We start from the raw sequence: 12,143 nt of genomic DNA, 5'->3' as shown, positions 1-12,143 counted from the left end.
CCCCCCCCCCCACACCCACCCTGCCTGCCTCCCCTGTGCGTCCACGCCCCCGGATGACTGACTCCCGCCCCTTCGCCCTGCTGCGCTGCTGCCCTGCCTCAGCCCCACTCGGACCACCTACGAGGAGGCCGTCAACCCGGAGTCGCTCATGGCCTACACCAAGCGCCAGCGCGCCACCAAGGAGGAGCGCCTGGCCGCGGCCGACGCCGGGCGCGAGGGCCGCGAGAAGTACGCCTCCCGCAAGGGCACCAAGGCGCACGTGGGCAAGACCAACCTGGCCAACTCCAAGAACAAGCCCTTCGCCATGCTTCGGCAGAAGGCCGAGGTCCGGGGGAAGAACCTGCGGAGTTTCCACGAGCGCCAGCTGGCCGAGCGCGACATGCGCGAGAAGCGCCTCAAGGGCGGCTAAGCCCCGCGGGCTTCCCCCCGGCCCTGGCTCTTGCCCCACTAGAAGAAGAAGAAGAAGAAGAAGACTTCGCCCCTGGTCGCCTGGCCGCCCGTCTGCCGGCCCTGTGGCCCGCCTTTTTGTACACTACTATACGCACACGCCTGCACCATCCGCCGCACCTACCCATGCAAACAGACATCCAGGCAGAGGGGGAGGCCGGGGGGGAGGGGGCGGGGATGCAACGACCGGTGGCTTGTATTCGCACATGCACCTCCCCCGAGCCGGGGGGGGGGGGGCCGCACAGCAGCCGGGCTGCGGTGTCACCGGAAGAAGCCCGTCGCGTGGGTCCCGTCGCTCGGGAGCAGCACCATGTCCGGGTCCAGGTAGAGCCCCGGGTCTTCGAGGCCCGCGCGGCGGGGGGTCCGCCGGGTGCTGGCCCGGCGCCCGGTCGAGGAGGCCGGCCCCCGGGGGTCCTCGCTCGCCGGTGGCAGGTACTCCGAGTCGGGATCCGTATAGTCGACATCCAGGGCATCGGACCAGCGGGCCGTGGTGGCCGCGGCCGCGGCCCGGACACTTGCGGCCGCCGAGGAAAGCGGCCCGCCGGGGGTGGACCACCGACCGGCGCGCCCGGACCCCGGGGTCCCGGCTCGCGGGCCGGCGTCTTCCAGTGCCCGGTCGACCGCCGGGGGGCCGGCGAGCAGGCCACCGACAGCGGGCCCGGGGGTGGACATCGGGCCGCCGGCCGCCGGGCCCCCGGCGCCCACCATCACCGGATACGGCGCCTGGAAGGGCTGGAAGGGGGCCGGGGGGGGGAGCGCACCCGCCCCGGCAGCCGGCCCCGGGGGCCGGGGCATCGGCGTGGACGGGCCGGCGGCCACCGGGCCCGGGGTCACCGGGCCCGGGGTGGCCGGCGCCCGGGGGCCCGGGCCGGGGGTGGCCGGCGCACCGGACGCGGCCGCCGGCACCGCCATGGCCGCCGGCACCGCCATGGCCGCCGGCACCGCCATGGCCGCCTCCGCCGGGATGACCAGCGGCAGGGTGACCCCGGGGATGCCCCGGGTCAGGGGCCGGACCGAACGGGGCGGCCGGATGGCCGGCGGGCGAGCAGCGGCCGGCGCGGCCCCGGGCACCCCCGGGGCCCCGGCCCCGGCGGCACTCTGACCGGCCGCCGGCGGCCTCACCGGCCGGATGACCGGCGTCGAAGCCGACAGCAGCCACATCGATGCCCGGCCGTGGGACGCCTCGCCGGCATCCTCCACCCCGTCGACATTCCCCTCGGAAGCGGGGCCCAGCGTCGCTGCCGACGAGGACCCCGGCAGGCCGGACCCCGGGCCGGGGGGTCCGGCGGACCGGCCGCCGACGGCCGCCATGGCGGCCGTCGCCCCCCGTGTGCACCGCGCCGGCCGCGCTGGCCGGGCCACGGTCCGAGCTGCCGCCCGGCCGGCACCCGACGACGGCCCCGCCCCCCGGGCCCCGGAGGAAGATGCCACGCGCCCGGCCGACCGCGTGCTCGACGACGGCGGCCCCCGGCCACCGCCAGACCGGCCCCCGGAGGAGGACGCCAGCCGTGTGAAGGACCCGGTGGCTCCCGTGCGCCGGGGCCCGGCCGCAGGGCGCGACGTGGCGGCCGTGGCGGCCGTGGCGGCGGCGGCGACGGTGGCGGCCGCCGCCGCAGCGGACGTGGCCGCCCCCGGCCCCGGGCCCGTGGCCGAGCTGGTGACCGGTGCCGGCCGGGGGCCCGGCGCCCGGGACCCGGTGACCGGCGCCGGCCGGGGGGCCGCGCCCGCCGCCGGCCGCGAGGTCGACCCCGCAGCCGGCACCGGCAGGGGCACCGGCACCGGACGGCCGCCAGGGGCCCCGGCCGCGCCGGCGCCCGGACCGGCGACTTGACCGGCGGCCCGGAGCGCGGCGGCCGTTGTGGCGGCCCGATGGGCCGCCGCCCCGGGCACCACCACCGGGGCCGGGGTGGCCGAGTCGCCGGCGGCAGTCGGGCCACCGGCCGGCGGCCGGAAGACCGCCCGGCCCCCGGCCACCCGCCACTCCCCGGGCCCGAGACTGCGCAGGAGCATCGGCGTCTCGGCCGAGAAGGAGGCCGCCGTCGTGGCAGCCAGCGTGTGAGAGGAAATGCCGGCCGACAGGACCGGCGCCAGGGCGCTGTCGGTCAGGCTGATGGCCGCTCGCCAGGGGGCCCCGGGCGGCGGGGCCGGGCCAGGCCCCGGGGCTGCGGCGCCCGCGCCCGCGCCCGCGCCCGCGGCCGGCGGCCGGCCCACCCCGCTGCCCCGCCGGCCCAGTCGGGCCAGGAAGCGCAGGTCGCTGCTCGGCGGGGCCGGCTCGAAGGACCCCGCTGACGGGACATCCGAGCATGCGTCCGGGGCGTCGGTGCCGGCCGCCCGGTGGCCGGCGTCGCCCGGCCCGGGGCGTGTCGACACCAGGCGCTGCTCGCCTGGCAGCTCGTCCAGCGCCTGCACACCCGGGGTGATGGCGTCCAGCGAGAAAACCCGCACCTGCCGCAGGTGCGTGTCATGCCCGCCGAAGTGGTTCTTCACCACCATCAAGTGGACCAGGCAGGAGCGCGGGCCGCTGTCCGGCGCACATGGCGATCGGGGGAGAGGCGAGAGGGGGGAGAGGCGAGAGGGGGGAGAGGCGAGAGGGGGGAGAGAGAGAGAGAGAGAGAGAGAGAAACAAGGTAAGCAGGAGGCCATGCTACGAAGAGGCGGGGCGGGGCGGGCAGCGGCCGGCCGGCCGGCCGGCCGGCGCAGCGACGCACATCGGGAGGTAGTCCTCGATCTGGAAGAGCGGCGCCACGACCCAACCTTGGTGCGCGTCCGGCACATCGATGATGCTGATGGTCTGCCGACCGGTGGTCAGGCGCCGGGCCATCGGGTCGGGGGTGGAGTGCAGGGCCGTCAGCGCCAGAAGGGCAAGGGGTCGCAAGATGCAGGGCGGCTTGCGGAGGGGGCGAGCGAGGAAGGGCAGCGGGGCAGAGGCGCCAGGACGAAGCCCACATACCACCAGGTCCCGGTACGATCCGCCCAGGCGCACGGCGATCTGGCTCGGGGCGTAGGACTCGTCCGCCGGAACGTCCACATACACCGCCAGGGCGGCCAGGCGGAAGGGCCGCGGGAATTCCAGGAAAACACCGTGCCCGGCCGGCCGGGCGCCGGCCACCACCGGCGTGATCCCGCCATCCGATCTCCAGAAGGTGTGCGGACTACCGTCGGTGAGGTTGGCCGCGCCGTGGCCTCGTCGCCAGGAGGTCACTCGGACCCGCGCGCGATCTGTGATGTCCACAAAGTGGTGGGCATCCGGCGGGGGAGGAAGCCGCGGTGTGGGCAGCGTGGCCGGTGGCCGCGATGGCGGCCGCGCCGGCCGAGGGCGGGACATTTGCGCGGCGGAGTGCGGAGGAGGGGGCGGGGAAGGGGCGGGGGGGGAGCGGGGGGGAGCGGGGGAGGGGGCAGCAGGAAGATGGGGGAGGGAGGGGGAGGGCGCGATGAGGGCCCCAAACTGCCCGCCCCCTGGCAGATCGCCCGGCGAAAACGGAGCGCCGGCGGAAGAGTCGGCGCATCGGGGTGCCAACGGAGCGGATGTTTATTCACAAGGACAAGTGTGCGTGCACGCGCGGCGCGCGGCGCGCCAGATCTCCGGCCAGGGGGGGGGGGGGGCCCCAGGGGATCATGCCCCGCGCCGTGCGCCGGGGCGACTCTAGCCGGCCATCAGGGATACGGCGGAGAAGAGGTACAATGGGACGATGAGATTGTCGTTTTGGAATGTGAGGGCCTCCAGCAGCGCGGAGAAAGCCAGCGCCGTGCTGTACAGGGACCACTGGCCGGCAGAGCGGCAGGGGGGAAGGGGGGAGGGGGGGAAGGCGACCGGTCCCAAGCCAGGAAGGGACGTGGCACGGAGGAGGCACAAGTCAGGCAAACAGGGAGTAAAGGGGGGGGGTGGCGAGGAAAGGACACGCCGGCAGGGGCACATGAGACGCCGAGAGAGACAGAGAGAGAGAGAGAGAGAGAGAAAGAGAGCCGGGTCCCGGGGCTGGGCCGCGCATGCGGACATACGTGCGACGAGCTGAAGGACACAAAGCCGAAGGCCACCGCCGACAGGGCCACCGTCAGCAGGGTGGAGAGCAGCCCGCCGAGGGTGCCCTCGATGGTTTTGCGTGACCCGGGCCACCGGTGCCGGCCGAAGGAAAGCCCAAAGGCCGAAGCCTACGCGCCCGCCCGCCCGCCCGCGGGACAGGCGGCAACAAGTACCGTCGAGGCGCATGTGTGAGCAAGCGGCCAGAAGGAGCAGCGGCGTGGGCAACAGCCATGCGCAGGCACATACCGCGGTGTCGCCGACACCAAGGGCCAGGATGCCGGACAGCCCGGCCAGGACGGAGCGTGAGGAGGCAAAATCCGACAGAGCCCCCGAGTCCAGCAGAACCGCCGGCGAGAGCCACACCGGCAGGGCACACCCAATCAGCAGGTACAGGTGCGACAGGACCACCGGCCCGCAGTCTCGCGCGTCCAGAAAGACCCCGAAGGCCTGGTCCACAGCCGGGCCGAGGACCGGGAACCGGAAATGCCGGATGATCTCCACCAGCAGCAGCAGGGCAAGGGCAATGCCGAAGGACAGCTGCAGGAAGGAGGGCTAGGGGATGGCATGGTTGGGCGGGGGGGGGGGGGGGGGGGGGGGGGAGGGGGGGGGGGGGGGGGGGGGGGGGGGGGGGGGGGGGGGGGGGGGGGGGGGGGGGGGGGGGGGGCGATGGGGAGATGAAGCAAAGGAGGGGGAGGGGAGGGGCGGGGAGAGGAGGGGGGAGAAAAGCACGAAGAAGAGCGGGCAGAGGATCGGGGAAAAAATAAGGAGAAGACCCGGGAGAAGAGCGAGGAGAAAAGCCCCCACAAGAGGAAAGTCAGAGGGAGAGCACCACAGACGGAGGAGAGCACACAAGATGGCAAGAAAGAGCAGGAGCTGGTAAGGCGCGCGAGTGACAAAACGCACATCCAGCAGGTAGCACGGCACAAACATTACCACCGCCACCAGGTGGAAGTACTTTCGGATCAGGTGGATGGGCACACCATGGAAGTGGCCGCGCTTGCTGTTTTTCTGCCGCCGGAGCAGGCGCAGGTCCTCCTCGCCCAGGACCAGGTCGATGGGCGGTCCGGAGCCGGCGGCCGCCAGCAGCAAGGACCCGGTGGAGTCCGACGCCGCCACCGGCGGGGCAGCCGCCGAGGGGCCACCCGCCGCCTTGGGGGCCTGGCTGCGCGATCGACCGAAGAGCGCCAGCCCGGCCAGAGCGACCACCAGCAGCACAATCCAGTACGCCAAGATCAGCCCGCGCCGGCGCGAGGCACCGATGAATTGGATGGTCCTATGGCAGGTGACGGGGTTAGCCACGGCATCATGGGCAAGAGGGCGCGAGGCACGGGGGACAGGGGCGCGAGGGGGGGAGGGAGGAGGCAACCGGGCCCGCACCACACGGCCGGGTGAATGCCAATCAGCCCCCCGAGCCAGGGACACACGACCCAGTGCAGCAGGGCCGCCAGCAGGAGCAAGAACCCGCCGGCCAGTGCTGCGGACTGTGGGCTCCGCGGGCCGAAGCGCCGATTGGAATACCTGGTGTGGTGCGCGGCCAGGCAAGGAGGAGGGACGGGGGGGGGGGGGGGGGAGAGCATCAGCCCGGGGCCAGGGCCACAGAGCCAGTGCCAGGGTGGCAGACCGCCGGGGAGGGTGGCGGCGGAAAGGGCCAAAGCGACAAGAAGCAAAGGAGCAGGGAGACCACAGAGCAAGGAGGAACGCGCGTGTCAGAGAGAGAGAGAGAGAGAAGAAGAGAGAAAGAGACAGAGGAGAGAAAGCCGGCGCACCTCAGCAGCAGCAACACCGGGTACCCGACCGTCGAGATCAAGAGGCACCCGAGGAACAACGCCTCGGTGTACAGGAGAATGACCGGCCGGTTGAAGCGCCAGGAGGGCGGCACCGATGCAAGATCCAGCTGACCCCAGGCAGGCAGCAAGCGGGAGGTCAGTCCAAGGTCGCCGGACACGCTGGGCACCACCCGGGGAAGGAGGGACATTGAGGAGCGAGAGACAGCGGGCGGCCGGGCGGCCGGGCGGCCGGGGGGAGGACAAGAAGCACGAAAGGACAACGACACACCTGCGTGATGGTCGCCAGGCCGGCATCCACCATCAGGAAAACCACCAGCTGCACCAGCACCGACGCCTCGCCGCGGGTGAAACTCCGCGGAAAGACCCGCGGCGTCAGCTTCATCACCAGCCGGTACCCATGCAGAGCCACCAGCGCCAGGAGGAAGCGCGCCGGGTCCACCGAGGACAAGGCCCACCGGCCCCGGCAGAGGGCCCATGCCAGGGCGGCCGGCCGCCCGGCGGCAGGGCACCCGGCCGGGCCGAGGGCCACCCGCACGCCAGCCACCAGCGCCCCCCACGCCACCGGCCACGGGGCCACCAGCAGCGCGGCAACCAGCCCCGGCAAGGGCGACGCCAGCAGCGCCGGCAGCAGGAGACTCCCGGCCCCGGTGACCACGGCCCGCACCGCGCGCAGTCGGCCGACCCATGGCTCGGGCCGCCGGGTCCCTGGCCGCTGGCGAGCGGCCACCTCCCGCAGCAAATCCCACAGGGCCTGGCCCAGGAACACCAGCGAGCAGCTGAGCGACACCCCGAGCAGCTGGCTCAGGTAGCCAACCGGATCGCCACCGACCGGGATGGCCACCCCGGCCAGCGGCCAGATGCCCGGCTCCCCGCGCGCCGGCACCCCATACTGCATGTTGAAGTTCAGGTGCGCGCGCAGGGCAAGCAGCACCAGCGGCACCAGCAGGGCCCCATGCAAAACCCCCGGGTCGGCGAAGGGCCGGAACCCGCGCCGAGACTCCGGCCCGATGTACACCTCGGAAAAGAGCCGCACCAGGGCCTGGTTCAAGTCGGCGATCGACTGGCCCACCTGGAACCGGCGTCGCGGCCGGACGTGCGCCTGTCGCCGCCGGTGCCGCAGCCACTCCACCGGCCGCGAGGATGCCAGGGCCGCCGGGGCGGCCATCGCGTCCGCCGGCCCATCCGGGCCCACGCCCCCGCCGGCCGGCTGCCCGGGCTCCGACCGGTCCTCATCCAGCAGCGTGGCGATCGAGGACATGGACCAGGACCCGGACAGGCCGGAGGGCAGCACGGCCCCCGGGCCCGGGGCTTCCGCCTCGGAGCTCGGGTCCTCCGCCAGGGGGAGGCTCTTGAGCAGCTGGATGGGGCTGCCGTCGGCACTGCGCGCGCCCGCGCGCCCCGGGGCATGGCTCGCCGCCGGCCGCGACACCAGGTACGCGAAGGGAATGTCCACGGCCAGGGCCGCCACCAGCATGCACACCAATAGCACTGCGCCGAGGTCAGTTTCACAAACACGCCCCGACGGGGGGAGGACGGCCGACCAGGGGCCACATCAAGAAGCAAGGCAAGCCGACAGAAACCCACGGCCGCACCACCGGAAAAACGCCACGAGCCGGTGCTCGAGCTCAGCCCGCAAATCCGGTCATACAGCCACACGGCCGGCGAGGCCCACAGGTCCGCCAGGGACTCGGTCATCAAGGACCCGGCCAGCGGCAGGTCCACCGCCGACGAGGGCGCCAGGGCCGGGTGCGCGGTCGAGAAGGCCGCCAAGATGACAAAGGCCCCGACCGTGACCCGTTCCAAGGCCAGGGTGGAGATCCGCCCCCGGGGAGGATGGGCCGGCGGGCTGCCGGCCTTTTCCGGCACCGATCGGGGGCCATCCTCCCGGCAGGGCGTGGCTCCCGGCCCAGGAGGAGGCAGGGGCGGGCTGTGGGCCGCCCGGCGTCGCACGGCAAAGGCCATCGGGCCACGCTCCGGCAGGGCGTCGGCGGGCAGAGGCGGGAAGGGAGGGCGGGGAATGCAGGGAAGGCGGGAGACAGATGAAGGAGGCGGAGCAGGAGGGGAGGGCGGGGGGACGAGCAAGCAAGCAAGCGAGAGGGGGGGGAGAGCGCGAGAGAAGGGGACGATGGCCCGCGGCGGCAGGTGCGCGCGAGCATCCGCGGCGGCCCAAAACCCGGCCCGACCACCGCCCCCCCCCCCACCGACAAGGGCCTCCTCCCTCCCATCTCCTGGCGCATTTGCGCCGGGTGCCCCGAGACTGCTCCCGGGGCCCTGCGCGGGGCAGACCGTGGCATCCGGCGCGCGCGCGCGCGCGCGCGCGCACACGGGGGCGATCTAACCAGCAAACAACACACGCCCCCGCACGTGCAGAGCACACCCACAACCACGCCCGCCCGCAACCGCGCGCCCACCCGCGGCGATGGCGGGTGCGGGGGGGGGGGGGCGGGGCCGGATCGGCGCCCGGCAGGCTGCCCGATCTCCCCCCGCCAGCCAGGCCGGCGGCGGACCGGGGCAGAGATCCCGGGAGCCGGCCTGCGCCCACTTGGCGGCCGGATGCCGCCTGCTTGGCGCCAGCCCGGGCGCCGACCCCGGGTGAGACCGGCTGCGGGGGGGGGGGAGGGGCGAGGTCTCGCGCATCACCTCCGCCCGCCCCCCCCGGGGCAGGAGGGGGCGCCCGAGGAAAGTCGTGTGCGGCGGGGGGGGGGCGGGCGGGGCAATCGGCCCGTCAGATGCGCTCAGCCCGCCCCGCGCCGGCGCGGGGGACCCCGAACGGAGCACGGGGGCGCGCCGCCACAATAGACCACGCTCGCGGAGTGGACCGAGAACGGTGCGCCTTCTCACGCCCGGGGACCGCCGGCGCCGGTCATCCCCGCGCCTCCCCCCCCCCCCGGCGCCGGACCCGAGCGCCGCCAGATAACGCGCCACCGTCCGGGCCCGACCTGCCGCCGGACCGCACGTCGCCGAACGCGTCCCCGGCGTGCGCCCTGCGTGAGACGAGCCCCTGCGCCACTTTCCGGGCGCCCGCCGAGGAGGGACCCACACGCCGGCGCCCCCGTTTGTCGCGCCGGCCCCCCCAGGCGCCCGCCCCCACGCATGCAAAAGTAGCCGCGCGTTCCCGCGTGTACGTGCGCCGGGCTGGGAGAACACCCCCCCCCCCCCTCCCTCCCCCTCCGGCCGCAAAGGCCCGGGGGTGATCGGCGCGGCGGCGAGTGTCACGTGCGGGCTCTGGCGTGATGGCACGGTCGGGCGTATATTCCCCCCGGCGCTACTGGCCGGCCGCCTCGTCGGCCAGGAGGGCCAGCTCGTCGGCCAGGCTCAGGCTGCGCTGGTAGAAGAAGAGGTACCCCTCGGAGGAGAGGACATGGGCCTCGCTGACCGGGCGCACGCTCGAGTCGCTGATGAGGAACCAGTTGTTGGTTCGCGCCAGCCGGCTGGCCGGCAGGGTCGGCCGCTCAGCCTCGTCAAGGCCCTCCAGGTGGCCTGGGCGAGCGGTCCGGGCAGGGTGGGGCGCGGGTGGCGAGAGGACACACGGTCAGTGGGGCAGGCGGAATGGCGGCTCGGGCTGTGGCCTGCCCAGGCGGCGGTGGTGGTGGTGGTGGTGCATGCGCGCACGCGTGCGGCACACGTACTCTGCAACGCGGCCGTGGCGTTGACGTAGGCCACATAGTGCCCGCCAGACATGGACCCCTGGTGCTGGACCACCGCCACCAGGGTGTACTGGTAGTAGGAGTCCGGCGGGTTGGCGAGCGGCCGGACCGGGACCACGGACCCCGAGCCGGCGCCCAGCCCATCCAACGGCGGCCCGGCACTCGGGAGCAGGAACCGCCGCGGCGGCAGCGTGTACGGCCGCATGTCCAGCTCCAGCGGGAACCGGCAGACAAGCTGCGACTTGGACGTCGAGCGCCGGAGCCCGGACGAGGCGAAGCTAAACCCCACGAACGACGAGGAGAGCACAGTCAGCGAGGCGCATGGGGGGGGGTGGACGGAGGAAGGAAGGAGAGGGAGCCAGCGCGAGAGGGGAAGTGCGCGCGCGCGTGCGTACCGGTTCAGGTGGAAGACCAGCACCGGCGGCAGCCGCCGGAAAAGGGCAAGCCGTGAGGCGGTGGCTGGCGCGGTCTTGGCCGATGTCGGGGCCGCCGCCGCCGCCGGCGCCCGGGGGACCGGCTGCACCGGGGCCGCTCCCATGCGGAGCTTGGCCAGCATCCTGTCAACCTGGTCCTCCGGGGTGTCGGACTCGTCGTCCGAGGCGTGCGGGAGTTCGGCCACGGCGTCCGCTGCCGCCGCCGCCGCCGCCGCCGCCGCCGCCGCCGCCGCGCTGGGCTCCGGCGCCCCGGGGCTCTCGGCATCCTCGAACTCGGCGGGGGCCGGCTGCCCGGCGGCGAGGTCTTGCTCGGGAACGCTGGCCCCTGTGGCGGGTGGCTCGGGGCCGGCTGCCGCCGAGGCGGCGGCCTCGGCCTCGAGAAGGCCCCCCGCAGCGGCGGCCGGCTCCGCAGGCGGCCCGCTCGCAGGGACGCCCTCCTCGGAGCTCCCATCCGCGGGGCCACTGCCCTCGGGGACCACATGCGCGGCGCCATTGTCCCTGGAGGCCTCTCCGGTGGGGGTCTCCTCCTCGGACATCTCCCCGCCAGAGGTTTCACTTGTGGAGGTATCCCCGTCGTCCGAAGCCTCATCCGCGGAGGTGTCCTCGCCGGAGACCTCATCCGCGGAGGTGTCCTCGCCGGAGACCTCATCCGCGGAGATCCCCTCCGAGGAGACCTCATCCGCGGAGATCCCCTCCGAGGAGACCTCATCCGCGGAGATCCCCTCCGAGGAGGCCTCCTCGTCGGAAATCCCCCCCGCCCCGGCGACACGGCCCTGCTCGGTAAGGGCACTGGGCGAGGCGGGTCCGTCGGCGGCCTTCTTCGGGCACTCGGTACAGGCATAGCTGCATCCAGGAGCGTGGACACATTCATGGCAAAGCGTCAGGAGAAGATGCAGGCAAGGCGCACACCCGCTGTCGGCCCCTTCCCCGCCGCATGCCAGGGCAGGGGCCCGGGCCAGAGGGAGAAAGGGGAGGGCGAGACGCACTAATTGCTGTCGTGCAGGACAAACGGCGAGGTCAGCCGGGCCAGGCCGTCCGTCAGGGAGCCCGACGTGCGGAAGTTGTCCACTCGAGTCACCGGCCGGTAGCCGCTGGACGCCGAGTTCCGGATGAGACCCATGATGTCGTCTTCGTGCAGGGAGTGCCAGAGGGGGAAGAAGGGGGACATTCGCAGGGTACGTGTGCGTGCGTGCAGGCGCGCGTCAATATCAAACGCCGAGTGCGCCCGATGGAGGCCATGCAACAACGGAGGGGCGAGGAGGCACAGAGGGGGGGAGGGGGGCGAGGGAGGGGAACCACGGCCAGGAGGCCAGCCGGGCAACGAACCGTGGACCGAGGGGGTGGGGACGCCTGTGCGCGTAGGCCGGCGCTCGGCCTCCAGCGGCAGAGTCGCGCAAAAGGTCGGCTCCTGGGTCAGGGAGAGCGTGCCGCAATCGTGGCACTTCGTAAAGTGCCCCAGGGTCCCGCCGAACAGCTGGTCGACGTAGGTCGGCCGGGCGGCCACGGCTGCCGGGCCGCCGCCGCCCGGGGGGCTGCCCGACTGCCGGGCCTCCCTGGCGAAGGTGGCCGCCTCCGAGGTCAGCTGGTCCAGGACGATCATGAACAGCTCGTGGGCGTCGCACTGGCCGCCGCCGCGGAACTGCGCCGCATTCCGCCGCACCTCGCGCAGGAAGTGCGACGGGTTGATCGGGGCCGGCCTGTTGTTGCACGAGGCGGCCGATGGGGGGCGGAGAGGCGAAAGGAATGAAATGCGTGTACGTATATGTATGTGAGAGAGAGAGAGGGGGGGGAGGGAGAGAGAGAGAGA

At 73.9% G+C, this 12,143-nt stretch overlaps 4 protein-coding genes across 5 annotated transcripts in view; 1 reads left to right on the top strand and 3 right to left on the bottom strand.

The window, feature by feature from the left end:
- Positions 1–472, top strand: part of H696_05810 (hypothetical protein) — a gene marked incomplete at its 5' end in the record, with an annotated part of 4,009 nt that extends 3,537 nt beyond the window's left edge. The window contains one exon of the mRNA XM_009499611.1: positions 103–472. Within this exon, the coding sequence (XP_009497886.1) occupies positions 103–409 (307 nt within the window). The 3' untranslated portion in view covers positions 410–472. The remainder of the gene's footprint in view (positions 1–102) is intronic.
- A 236-nt stretch (positions 473–708) lies between these two features.
- On the bottom strand, positions 709–3,819 carry H696_05809 (hypothetical protein; the record flags this gene model as incomplete). The annotated part of the gene is made up of 3 exons (XM_009499610.1): positions 3,398–3,819; positions 3,156–3,238; positions 709–2,968 (listed from the first exon to the last, which is right to left on the bottom strand). Exons 1-3 carry the CDS (start codon positions 3,770–3,772, stop codon positions 709–711), a joined length of 2,718 nt encoding a protein of 905 aa, XP_009497885.1. The 5' UTR covers positions 3,773–3,819.
- Positions 3,820–3,958: 139 nt separating this feature from the next.
- H696_05808 lies at positions 3,959–8,374 on the bottom strand. Of its 2 annotated transcripts, XM_009499608.1 has the most exons (8): positions 7,848–8,374; positions 6,524–7,743; positions 6,235–6,362; positions 5,846–5,986; positions 5,372–5,741; positions 4,715–5,020; positions 4,447–4,596; positions 3,959–4,210 (listed from the first exon to the last, which is right to left on the bottom strand). In XM_009499608.1, exons 1-8 carry the CDS (start codon positions 8,215–8,217, stop codon positions 4,091–4,093), a joined length of 2,805 nt encoding a protein of 934 aa, XP_009497883.1. In that variant the 5' UTR covers positions 8,218–8,374; the 3' UTR covers positions 3,959–4,090. The 2 variants fall into 2 exon arrangements, with proteins under 2 accessions (XP_009497883.1, XP_009497884.1); XM_009499609.1 differs by lacking the exon at positions 7,848–8,374 and having other exon boundaries at positions 6,524–7,839.
- Positions 8,375–9,489: 1,115 nt separating this feature from the next.
- The window catches only part of H696_05807 (hypothetical protein), a gene marked incomplete at its 5' end in the record, with an annotated part of 7,149 nt that continues 4,495 nt past the window's right edge, over positions 9,490–12,143 (bottom strand). Inside the window, 5 exons of the mRNA XM_009499607.1 lie at positions 9,490–9,735; positions 9,885–10,180; positions 10,298–11,179; positions 11,323–11,464; positions 11,663–12,033. Coding sequence (XP_009497882.1) covers positions 9,521–9,735; positions 9,885–10,180; positions 10,298–11,179; positions 11,323–11,464; positions 11,663–12,033 — 1,906 coding nt within the window. The 3' untranslated portion in view covers positions 9,490–9,520. The remainder of the gene's footprint in view (positions 9,736–9,884; positions 10,181–10,297; positions 11,180–11,322; positions 11,465–11,662; positions 12,034–12,143) is intronic.

The sequence above is a fragment of the Fonticula alba genome (genome assembly GCF_000388065.1).
Source record: "Fonticula alba strain ATCC 38817 unplaced genomic scaffold supercont2.14, whole genome shotgun sequence".
Classification (NCBI taxonomy): Eukaryota; order Rotosphaerida; family Fonticulaceae; genus Fonticula; species Fonticula alba.
The sequence above is the reverse complement of the archived record's forward strand: the minus strand, read 5'-3'. Positions and strand labels throughout refer to the sequence as shown.